The following is a 13,171-nucleotide window of genomic DNA, read 5'->3' as shown; positions in this document are numbered from 1 at the left end:
AACCGTGCTCCTCTTCTGACTTACCATTGGATTCATCATCTGTTTCCTGTGCAGCTGCATCAGGATCCTCTTCCTCCAGTGGGTCCCCCCTTGCCAGAGCCAGATTGTGGAGAGCACTGCGTGCAACCACTATCAATGACACCCGATCTGAGGAGTATTGTAGTGCTCCCCCGAATGGTCCAGGTATCGGAAATGCATCTTGAGAAGACCTATGGTCCTCTCAATGCCGCCGTTGTGGAGCCATGACTCATATTGTAACGCTTCACTGATTCTGTTCTTGGATGGTGGAGAGGTGTCATGAGCCACCTCTTCAATGGATAGTCCTTGTCACCAAGCAGCCATCCATCTAATTGGGCTGGAGCACTGAAGAGCCTTGGCACCTAGGAGTGCATCTCAGGATGTAAGCGTCATGGGAGTTGCCAGGGTACCTTGCACAGACTTGCAGAATATGCATCCTATGGTAACACACCATCTGCACATACATGGAGTGGAAGCCCTTCCTGCTGAGGAAGGCACCCGGCTGACCCGCTGGCACCTTGATGGCCACATGTGTGCAGTCGATGGCACCTGGACACGGGGGAACCCAGCAATCGCTGCGAAGCCTCTGGCTCGCTCTGCCTGGCTGGCCTCGTCCATACGGAAATGAATAAATGTCTTTACCCCCCTGAACAGAGCTTCTGTCACCAGCTTGATGCAACTGTGGACAGCTGATTGGGACACTCCACACACATGCCCCACTGAGCCATGGAAAGAGCCGGAGACAGAAGTTGAGGGCCACTGGCATGGAATGTCCACCCACAGTCAGAGCTGATCTCAGGCCCAATCATCTGACAAATGGAGAGGCAGAGCTTCCTTCAGCATTGCACCTCGGACATATTGAGGTAACTGCATTGCCACCTGTAAATCCTGGCATCAGGATAGTGGTGTCTTCTGCAGCCCCTTTTGCCTTGGACTTCCAGCTGGCCCTGTGTCCTTTGTGCCTGCACCTCTCCCCCCACAGGTTGCTCCCATGGAGGCTGAATAGGATCACCTGGCCTCCTCTCCTTTCTGCCCCTTGCGGAGTCCACAATCCCCATTCCCAGGGTAACAGAAGCTGTCTGATAATTGGAAGGGTCCACATGGCCTGAGTCCTCTGAGTGGGTCTGGCAGACAGCAATGAGTCCTGAAATGAGGCCTGGAAATGCTAAGAATGAAGCCCTGAACATAGATTAAGCTGCCAAGTACCAATAAGCAACCAGCTGCAAACTATCTCCAAAACTGCTCACTACTCTCACTGGCAATGCTGCTGACCCTTTTTATCCCGTCCTTGGATGAGGTTTTTGAAATTATCGTCTGCCCACCTGCTCATTTTGCCTGTGCACCAAGTGAGAAATCGCATGGGCAACATAAAATACAGCTTAACTACCTTTTTAATGGTCTTAACTGGCCTCGTAATTGATGGCAGGCGCAGCTCCAACTCCCGCTCGTACCCGCCCGAGCGCAATATCAGATGAGTGCCCGATGACATTGGGATGCTCACCAGATGCCGCCGCTTGCTATTTTACACTCTAGCATGTTGGCCGCACACCCGCACACCAAGCAAAACTTTCTGGCCATTGGGTTTCAGACACCCCTTACGCCAAAATCTCACAAGTGGAGACAGATGATGATTTTTATGGGCAGCTGCCTCCATGAAACTTGCATGCGCTAATCCCAACCCAGGCCCATTCCCTCCCCCGTGCAAACTGTACATGTCATGTTCAGGGGTGGGATTCTGGATTCGGGCCTCATCTGCCATTTTTGCAATGACGGAGAGACTCTCCGTTGTTGTGAAAATCCAGGCCCCTCTGCTCCTTCAACTCTGGCTTCTTATGAATTCCCAGCTACCTTCCCATCGCCGTTAGTTGCTGTACCTTCAATCGCCTAGGCCCTATGCTCTGAAATTCCCTCCCTCAATCTTTCCTTCTCCTTTTAAGACACAACCCTGACCACTGATTAAGGTTTTGATCTTAATATCTGTTTTGCTCAGCATCCATTTTTTTTTGTCTGATTATAGCCTGAATTGCCTCTTCTTAACAAACATGCACTTGTATCCAAGCATTAATTTTATGTCCTAACTTATTGTAGTGATTATTATTCAGCGTCAAAAGGGTTGTTTTCTCAAATGGAAAATCTCGCTGTAAAGCCTAATATTTTTATGTGAGGAATGCATGCAGTCAAATCACCCACATAAATGATCTATAGTTCATTGCCTGCTTTGACTAGGAAGTTGTGTGAATAATTAGTAATGGCACCATGCCAAATTGTAGGTGTACATTTTACTGCCGCCTTTCTGTGCATTATATAGTCACATCAGGTGTAGATCATTTGTTAGTATTGTGTTGAATGCCGTATTCTGGACATTACTTTGGATGTAATGATGAGAAAGAGAATCACAATTCAGAAAGTTTAATTAACATCTATATTGCACTCATTAATTATCATAGGGGTAATGTCTGACTACAAACAATAAATTCTTAACTGTGGCGAGAGAGTATAACAGAGCTATGAAGTAAATAGTCTGTATCAGTTTTTACAAATGATGATGGAAGTGAAGAATATAGGTGAACTAGGGGAGGGTAATGAACAATTGGTGAAGATGAATGTAGAAAAGGAAATTGGATCTGAAAAATTTAGGAGAATTCAGGGTAGATAAATTACCAAGCCTCGGTAGTTTCTATCTTTGGCTATTGAAAAAGATCAGAGAGGCTTTGGTCATGATTCTTCAATACTTCTTCAAAATGTAGACTGTGCAATTAGACTGGAGAGTCGCCAATATAACAACAAGAAGAATAAATGGGGTAACTAAACCAATTAGTCTAACGCCAGTTATAAGCAAATGCTTGGAATACATTTTTTGGGATAACATTTTTGTGCATTTAGAAAACCAAGATGTAATCAACACCTAGCATGAATTTGTGTTTGACAAATTTAAAAGTTTTTGAAGAAGCAACTAAATGGTTAGACGAAGAACATTAAGCAGATCAGCTTAGATTGATTTTGTGGAAGGTGTTTAAAAAGATGTTTTACAAGTGTCTTGTTAAAGAACAAATGCCTTTCAGGCTAATCCCATTTGACCAACAGACTTGACCTGCATTTAGAGATGTGAGCAAAGTTGGTCAGATTCACAGATCAGAATGAACTGGAGGTGAAACAGTGGAGACTGATGAAGCAGCCAAGGAAACAAACTTGTATTTGTATATAGTTCCTTTTATGGCCTTGGAACTTCGTAAAACATTTCGCAATCAATGAGCATTTTTTAAAATGTAGTCACTGTTGTAATGTAGAGAAACATGGCAGCCAATTAGTGCACAGCAAGCACCCACAAGCAGCAATGAGACAAATAACCATATAATCTAATATTTGGTGGCATTGGATAAATGTTGACTAGAACACTCCCCTGTGTTTCTTGTCCAACTGAGCATGCACATAGGACTTTTTTCCCCCGTTATTCTTTGATGGGATATGGGCATCACTGGCAAGGCCAGCATTTGTTGTGCACCCCTCATTTCCCTTGAGCTAAGTGGCTTGCTAGGCCATTTGAGGGCAGTTAAGAGTCAAGCACATTGCTGAGAGTCTGGAGTCACATGTAGTTCAGACCAGGTAAGGATGGCAGATTCCCTTTCCTAAAGGGAAGAAAACCAGATGGGTTTTTACAACAATTGATGATCATTGTCATGGTTTAGCTTTATATTCCAAACTGATTAGTTTAATTTAAATTCTACCAGTTGTCATGGTGGGATTTGAACCCATGTCCCCAGAGCATTAGCCTGGGCCATTAAATTACTAGTTCAATGGCATTACCACTACACCACTGTCTCCCCATTCAGTTTAACCTTTCAGCCAAAAAAAACCCAGCATCTCTGACAATGCTGCCTTCCGTCCATACTGAAGCGTCAGTCTGGAGTGGAGCATTGACTCAGGGACAAGAGAGTTATGATTTCTGTATTTATGAAACGATCATAAGAATTCTTCCTCTTGCATTTGGTCACGTTCTGATCGGTTTCCAAAATCATGTTACTTTCAAAACGATAAAGTTATTTGTTAAATTGCTGTGGAGCCTTTGCACTATTTCCAAATATCATAGTGCTCAGATTGTCGGTGTTTAGGGAAAACCTTGCTCAAACACAATGGAGATTAAACCTGCAGAAACTGCAACCCACCCCAGCCCTAATAGAACAGCAGAATGATAGGAAGAGTTTTCTCAGTGCATGTACTGCTTAATATATTTTCACTCCAGTGTTGCACAATATTGCTTGCACCATCTTGTTTATCTGCATTGGTGACCAACAACATAAATGGACTAAAATAATGGAATAGAGTTTCCACTTTGAGTGCAATTGACAGCCCAGGTGCCCAAAATTGCACCAGTTTTCAGAAGATGTTACTTAAGCCTCCACTCAAACATTTGCATATCGTCAAATGAAAAATCTTCCATGAGTCACTACAATCGGGCAGTGTTTCAGAATGTAATGCTAAAGAATTTTTGCATTAAAAAAAATTCTTGGTATATTTAGAGTAGTAGCAACAATGTTTATTTATATAGCACCTTTTAACAAAATGAAATATCCCGAGGTGCTATAGAGCATAATTGGATACTGAGCCACATAAGGTGATACCACATGAGGGCAGATTGGACAGAAGCTTGATCAAGGAGAGAAATTTAAGACAGTCCTTAAAAGGAAGAAACAGAGGTAGAGAATCAGAGAGATTTAGGGAGGGAATTCCAGAGCTTGGGGCCTAGGTAGCTGAAGACACAGCCCCCAATGGTGGAGCAGTTAAATTTGGGGATGCTCAAGAGTAGAGAATTAGATGAGCACAGATATCTCAGAGAGATGAGGGGCTGGAGGAGATTACAAAGTTAGGAAGAGGAAAGGCCAAAGAGGGATTTGAAAACAAGGGTGAAAATTTTAAACCAAGGCTTTGGGTGCCTGTGTAGATCAGTAAGCACAGGGGTAATAGATGAATGAGGCTTGGTATGAGTAAGGAGATGGCCAGCAGAGTTTACAGAGGGTAGAATGTGGGGTACCAGCCAGGTGTGCATTGGAATAGTCCATGCTGTCATCACCCCCACTCTTGAAGAGGGCTTCAGCAGCTGAAGAGCTGAGGCAGGGACAAAATTGGGCAATATTATGGAGGTACAAATATCAGTCTTAGCCCGAATCTGTGACTGGAAGCTCGTCTCGGGGTCAAATATGGCATCAAATTTGCAAACAAACAGGGTTATTCTCAGACTCTTGTCAGGGAGAAGGATAAAGTCAGTAGCTTGGGGAGGTTTGACGCTTCAGTTTTTGCAGTATTTAATTGGGGGAAATTTCTGCTCATCCAGGACTGGATGTTGGATAGCAGCCTGATAAATTCACAGCAGTGACCTAGTGCAGTTTTATTAAAATGGTTGAAAATGGCCTAACACAAAAACTAAGCATTCTTATAGGCCATAAGACATAGCAGCAGAAAATATGCCATTCGGCCCATCGAGTCTGCTCCGCCATTCAATCATGGCTGATAAGTTTCTCAACCCCATTCTCCTGCCTTCTCCCTGTAACCTTTGATCCTCTTATCAATCAAGAACCTATCTATCTTGGTCTTAAATACACTCAATGACCTGACCTCCACAGCCTTCTGTGGCAATGAATTCCATAGATTCACCACTCTTTGGCTAAAGAAGTTTCTCCTATTCTCTGTTCTAAAAGGTCTTCCCTTTACTCTGAGGCTGTGCGCTCGGGTCCTAGTCTCTCCTACTAATGGAAACATCTTCCCCATGTTCACTCTATCCAGGCCTTTCAGTATTCTGTAAGTTTCAATCAGATCCCCCCTCATCCTTCTAAACTCCATCGAGTATAGACCCAGAGTCCTCAAACGTTCCTCATATGTTAAGCCTTTCATTCGTGGGATCGTTCTCGTGAACCTCCTCTGGACCCTCTCCAGGGCCAGCACATCCTTCCTGAGATACAGGGCCCAAAATTGCTCACAATATTCTAAATGTGGTCTGACCAGAGCCTTATAAAGCCTCAGCAGCATATCCCTGCTTTTATATTCTAGTCCTCTCGAAATAAATGCCAATGTTGCATTTGCCTTCCCAACTACCGACTCAACCTGCAAGTTAACCTTAAGAGAATCCTGGACTTGGACTCCCAAGTCCCTTTGCACTCCAGATTTCTGAATTCGCTCCACATTTAGAAATTCTTAACCTGCCTAGTATACCAGCTGTGAATAACCTGGCTTTAAATAATTGAAAATCACGTTAAAAACTATACAGAGCCATTTACTAGGTTCATCAATGTAGTGGTCAGTTTCTTGGTAATTTAAATATTTTTTATTTTTAAAACATGCTTATTAATGCCAATTGCGCCTTCTAAAAGAAAGCTTAATTTTTAGTCAACTTGTAGACCCATAAATGCACAGAAATTCTGCATTGTGATAAATCAGCCTGGACGCCCGACCAGTTTTGTAGGTGGGGCAGGTATCCAACGCACTGGTGTTTTAAACTGGCGCCAATAGATTGTGGGAGCTTGATTTCTAATAGGTAACTTGCACTTGAAATCTCTTGGTCTTTTGAGCTGGTTTGCTCAAATTTGGGTGAATTGCACTGAAACCAGCAGTGTAACCTTTAACATGGAAAAATGTTCTAAGGGACTTCACAAAGGTATAATTAGACCGGGCCAAAGAGGGGGACATTGGGAGGGGTGACCAAGAGTTTAGTAAGAAAGGTTGGTTTTAAGAAGGAGAAGGGGGGTGGAGAGGCTTAGATAGGCAGTTCCAGACCAGAGCTTGGATGGCTAAAGGCGCAACTGCCAATGGAATGGGGTTGATGCACAAGAGGCCTCTAACATTATTTCTTGTTTATTCAAGAGGATGTGTTGTATGCAAGACCATTCCCTGTAGCTAAATGAATCTCTTGGTTGTGAAAGCTAAACCTCAGTCAGTAATTAAAGTTACTTTTCTTAAACAAAAGAGACAGTTAGAACCTTATGGATTTTGCAGATTTGATGAAGATTGATTTTGTGATTTCAAAAACTGTACAGTTCCTTCGTCTGCAGATAGCAAATGTTATTGATTGTTTTATCTGATTAATTCATTTAGGATTCAGGATCCGAATTGCTTCAGGAGACCAAAGAATCAAGATATAAGCGCACTGAAGATGGATTTTTCAGAATAGGTATAGTTTGAAACTTTTTCCAAGTGATAGTCACCATCACCATCCTTTGCTTTGATAGTGACATATAACTTATTTTTAAAACCAGGTTTTCTAGCCATCCTCTATATTAAATATTTTAAGGCCTGGGTGGCAGACATTTCAATGTAACACCATAGTGCTCGTGTGTGCAATAATGAGGGAGGGGACAGCAGATGAATGTACAATTTGTCTATCAGCAGAAACCCCAGTTAACAGCCTGCTACTGCTATTTCCCTTCACAGAACTTGACTTCTTTGACATAAATCTAATCTTATCGGGGGTGGGAGGTGTGAGAGTTACCACATAAGTATCCTCTTAGCCCCCCACTGTAACCTCATCCCTGTCTGAATTTAGCTTCACTTTCATATGACTTCCCCCAAAGGAAATCCTCTGTGGGTGTGCATGTTCTGTTTCACATGTTAAATACAGTAAAATTGTTCACATTTCTCCGGCCTCTATTGCTGCAATTAAAATGCTATTGTTAATTGGACAAGGCTGAAGTTCAGTTGTTCTCCTGTGGGAAACCAGTGGACGTACTGTACTTTGATTTCCAGAAGACATTTTATAAGGTGCCGCATCAAAAGTTAATGCGGAAAATAAAAGCTCATGTTGTAGGGGATAACATATTAGCATGGATCGAATTTTGGCTAGCTAACAGGAAATAGAGAGTTGGCATAAGTGTGTCTTTTTCTGGTTGGCAGGATGTGACGAGTGGTGCACCACAGAGATCAGTGCTGGGGCCTCAACTTTTTACAATTTATATAAATGACATGGATGAAGGGACTGAAGGTTTAGTTGCTATATTTGCTAATGACACAAAGATAGGTAGGAAAGTAAGTTGTGAAGAGGATGTAAGGAGGCTACAAAGGGACATAGGTTGAGTGTGTGAGAAAAGATCTGGTAAATGGAGTATAATGTGGGTTAGCTCTGCTGGACTGCTGGTGTGTGATGCAGAGTGACGCCAACAGCATGGGTTCAATTCCTGCACCGGCTGAGGTCATCCATGAAGGCCCTGCCTTCTTAACCTCATCCCTTGCCTGAGGTGTAGTGACCCTAAAGTTAAACTCACTGCCAGTTGTCTCTTTCTAATGAGAGAGCAGACTGTGGGGCTATGGTGACTTTCAATGTGGGCAAATGTGAAATTGTCCATTTTGGCAGGAAGAACAAAAAGAAGCATATTATCTAAATGGTGAGAGCTCTGAGATTGAGGGATTGGGTATCCTAGTGCATGAATCACAAAAGGCTAGTATGCAGGTACAGCAAGAAATTAAGAAAGTTATTGTTTATTGTGAGGGGAATTGAATACAAAGGTAGGGAGACAAAAACAAAAAAACTGCGGATGCTGGAAATCCAAAACAAAAACAGAATTACCTGGAAAAACTCAGCAGGTCTGGCAGCATCAGCGGAGAAGAAAAGAGTTGACGTTTCGAGTCCTCATGACCCTTCAACAGTTCTGTTGAAGGGTCATGAGGACTCGAAACGTCAACTCTTTTCTTCTACGCCGATGCTGCCAGACCTGCTGAGTTTTTCCAGGTAATTCTGTTTTTGTTTTACAAAAGTAGGGAGGTTATGCATCAGTCATACAGGTGAGACCACATCTGGAGTAGTGTGTACAGCATTGGTCTCTTTATTTAAGGAAAGATGTAAATGCGTTAGAAGCAGTTCAGAGAAGATTTACTGGACTAATACTTAGAATGGGTGGGTTGTCTTCTGAGGAAAGGTTGGGCAGACTAGGCTTGTATCCACTGGAGTTTAGAAGAGTAAGAAGCGACTTGATTGAAACCTTTAAGATCCTGAAGGGTCTTGACAGCATGGAGGTGGAGAGGATGTTTTCTCATGTGGGAGAATCTAGAACTAGGGACCACTGTTTAAAAATAAGGGGCTGCTCAGCTAAAGTGGAGCTGAGGAGACATTTTTTCTCTGAAGGTCATGAATCTTTGGAACTTTCTTCCTCAAAAGGCAGTTGAAGCAGAGACTTTGAATATTTATAAGGCAGAGCTAGATAGATTCTTGATTAACAAAGGGGTGAAAGATTATCAGGGGTAGGCGGGCACATGGAGTTGCAGTTATAATCAGATCAGCCATGATCTTTTTGAATGGCAGAGCAGGCTCAAGGGGCCAAGTGGCCTACTCCTGCTCCTAATTCGTATGTTCATATTATAGGGTGAACTGGCAGATAACAGCAAATAGATACTAACTATGCACAACAAATAAAAAAAAGGAAGTTCTGCATCTATATAGCACCATGACCACCAGACATATCAAAATGCCTTACAACTAATGAAATAATTTTTGAAATGTAGTATATTTTATTCTTTCATGGGACGTGGGCATCGCCAGCAAATCCCAAATTACCCTTGAACTGAACCATTTCAGAAGACAGTTAAGAGTCACCCATGTTGCTCATGGCCACACTGGGTAAGGACAGCAGTTTTCCTTCCCTAAGGGGCATTAGTGAACCAGATGGGTTTTTACAACGATCGCTGATAATTGTTATATTATATCAGTTTTATTAATTGAATTCAAATTCCACCAGTTGCTGTGGTGGGATTTGAACCCATTATGTCCCCAAGTCATTAGCCTGGGCCTCTGGTTTGCTAGTCCAGTGACATTACCATTATGCCACCATCTCACCCTAAAACAATAGCCACTGCTGTAGTGTAGGAAACACAGCATCTAATTTGCGCTCAACAAATTCCCACAAACAGCGGTGTAATAATGACCAGATAATTTGTTTTTCGTGACATTGATTGAGGGATAAACGTTGGCCAGGGCACCGGTGATAGCTCCCCTTGCCTTTCTTCGAAATAGTGTCATGGAATTTTTTACATCCATCCAAGCAGGCAGAAGGGGCCTCGGTTTAATGTCTTTTCCGAAAGATGGCACCCTGACAGTGCAGTGCTCCCTCAGTACTACACTGGATCGTCAGCCTTGATTTTTGTGCTCAAGCCCTGGATTGGGATTTGAAATAGAGCAAGCAGCATGAATTCCTGATTCCTGCCAGTCTAGTCAGCATGGTGCAGGCAGTTACTGCTGGCACACATTCACTGAAATACCTTGCAGCCCTGGGCCTAAATGGCTGCAAGTGAATGGATGAAGAAAGTAAGGAATTTGTCTTTTTTTACACAGCTATTTTGCCTTTTGGCTCCAAGCTCCCAATGACCAGTAGAAGGCACTCAATAAATGACAGGTCTGTAGCAGGATAACAGATTTCACAGTGGATCCTAAGATCTACCACTGGGGAGCTCTTTGGAACCCTCCCATAAATTGTCCTTTACAAGCAGCAATGCAGTCTTAAATTAGTTAAGAGAAGTTATTAATAGAGAAGGTCAACACTCCACCATAATGAAGTCCTCCATCTAGTGGTATGATTTGGCATTTATTTTTACATTAGGAGCCCATTAGAAGCCTTAACATCTCATATATTTCTCCAAATAAACGTGCACATGAAAATGCCTATTTTAAAATATATTTATTGACTACATTTACAGAGCATTCTGCAAGGACGTTGTAATTTCGGTGGGTCGTAAAGGTGCCATAAATGTATAAATAACAACTCATTTCAATAACTAATTGGTCATTAGGTAAAGGGAGAATATATTCGTAACTGTTAAAAGCTTCAATTTTTTTTTGAAATTGAAAATTGCAACAATTTTTTTCTTTCCACATATACTGTGAATGAGGTAAGCTTTGTCACATAGAAAGCAAAACTGCATCTATCCAATTGCTTGAAAACAAGAAGCATCTGTTTTTTACTTTACTGTGTCAATTTTTCTCTCTCTCTGCTGACCCAGCTGGTCAAGTGCATGTGGAAGTTAATCATTGAATATTGGTTTTACAACAGTAACATTCTCTTGAACCTTCCTGCAAAACTTTTCAAAAAACACACACAAAAAAAAACACCTGACATCATATTCTTCATAAAGGTGGGTGAAAGCATTCCTGCGGCTTGAGTCTGGTGTCACCTATCAAACCTTAACTTTTGATCCCCTTGGCTCTGCCAGAAAAAAAAACCCTACACACTTGCTCGGCCATTTATCTGAGTGTCCTGCAGTGCTCCTTTTAAGAACCACGTGCCTGCTCAATGCTGAATACGGAGTTATAGCTCCAAATTCCAATCAGGATCCGAAGTACTTCAATTTGCTTATTACAGGTGGCCTTCTGTCGGGAAAAAAAGACTCTATCCAGGATGGCAAGAACCAGAATGCTAGCATAAACAGGCTGACCTCATTCAATTTTCAGGCTGTGACTATCTTGTTTATGCCTGTGCAGTTGACCCTATCATCTTTACAGTGACATTTCTGGTCTAGAGGGGTTGATGCCCTTCATGTCTTACCTAAGCTGTGCAAAATATAACCTTCATTTGTAAGATAGACCTGAAAATGGGTAACCTGCCTTTTAAGAAAAAAAATGCCCTCCTTTGCTTAGGGCCCAACATTTCTCTAGTTTTTCTTATAGACAGCGCTTCTTGCTGTTCACATTAGTTGAAGCAGAGTGTAGAGAGTCCCGATTATTGAAGAAAGCATTGTAAAAATTGAGTGTTTGTATCCCATCCCCTCAAGGTCTTATATGTTTCGTTCGTCTAAACTCCAATGGGTATAGCCCTAACCTGTTCAACCTTTCTTCATAAGATAAATCCTTCATCCAAAGCCTGAGTCAAGCGAACCTTCTCTGAACTGCTTCTAAAGTAATTATATATTTTTCAAATAAGGAGACTAAAACTGTCCACAATGTTTCAGATGTGGTCTCGCCAAGGCCCTGTACAGCTGCAGTAAAACTTCCCCACATTTATATTCCATGCCCCTTGCAATAAATGCCAACATTCCATTTGCCTTCCTAATCACTTGTTGTATCTGCATGCTAACTTTATGATTCATGTACCAGGACACCCAGACCCTCTGTAGCACTGAGTTCTGCAATCTCGCTCCATTTAAATAATACACTGCTTTTCTATTCTTCCTGCCAAAATGGACAAATTAACATTTACCCATGTTATATTCCATCTGCCAAATTTTTGTCCACTCACTTAACCTGTCTATATCCATTTGCAGGTTCCATACCTCATCTTGACCTATCTTGGTGTCATCAGCAAATTTAGCTACCATACATTTGGTCCCTTCATCCAATTCAGTGATATAGATTGTAAATAGTTGAGGACACAGCACTGACCCCTGTGGTTCTACCCCACTAGTTATAGCTTGCTAATCTGAAAAAGACCCATTTATCCATACTCTCTGCTTCCTATTACCTAACCAATCATTTATCCATGCTAATATATTAACCCCTGCACCATGTGCTCTTATATTTTGTGTAGTAACCTTTGATGTAGCATCTTATCAAATGCTGTTTGGAAATCCAAGTACACCACATCTACTGGTTCCCCTTTATCCACCTTTAATGTTACTTTGTCAAAAAGCTCTAATAGATCAATTAAAAATGATTTCTCTTTCGCAAAGCCATGTTGGCTCTGTCTGATCACATCGTGACTTTCTAAGTGTCTTGCTATTGCCCCCTTAATAATGAATTCTAGCACTTTCCCTATGACAGATGTTAGGCTATCTTGCCTATGGTTTCTTGCTTTCTGCCTTCCTCCATTTTGAGTAAAGATGTTACATTAGCTATTTTCCAATCCACTGGGATCCTTCCAGAATCTAAGGAATTTTGGAAGATTATAACCAATGCATTTACTATCTGTGCTGCCACTTCTTTTAAGACCCTAGGATGCAGGTCATCTGCTCCTGGGAACTAGTCGGCCTTTAAGTCTAATGGTTTTCCTGGTGATGGTCATTGTTTTACATTCCCTATCACCTCCTGATTTTCAGTTGTCTTTGGGGAGTATTCTAAGTCTTCTGCTGTGAAGACTAACGCAAAATATCTGTTCAACGTCTCTACCATTTCTTTGTTTTTCATTATCAATTCCCCAGATTGTCTGTCTAGAGTTTTAGTTACTCTTTTCCTATTCAAATACGTGTAGGA

General features: G+C 41.9%; 1 protein-coding gene across 5 annotated transcripts in view; it reads left to right on the top strand.

The window, feature by feature from the left end:
- Positions 1-13,171, top strand: part of mgat4a (alpha-1,3-mannosyl-glycoprotein 4-beta-N-acetylglucosaminyltransferase A) — a 264,810-nt gene that overhangs the window by 245,337 nt on the left and 6,302 nt on the right. For all 5 annotated transcript variants that reach the window (XR_005944430.1, XM_041199181.1, XM_041199180.1 and 2 more), the window contains one exon: positions 7,102-7,177. Coding sequence is in view for 4 of the 5 variants with exons in the window: in XM_041199181.1 (XP_041055115.1) it covers positions 7,102-7,177 (76 nt within the window). In the remaining variant the exon portion in view is untranslated. The remainder of the gene's footprint in view (positions 1-7,101; positions 7,178-13,171) is intronic.

The sequence above is a fragment of the Carcharodon carcharias genome, chromosome 11 (assembly GCF_017639515.1).
Source record: "Carcharodon carcharias isolate sCarCar2 chromosome 11, sCarCar2.pri, whole genome shotgun sequence".
In the NCBI taxonomy this organism is placed as follows: domain Eukaryota; kingdom Metazoa; phylum Chordata; class Chondrichthyes; order Lamniformes; family Lamnidae; genus Carcharodon; species Carcharodon carcharias.
This window is presented reverse-complemented; position numbering and strand designations above follow the sequence as displayed.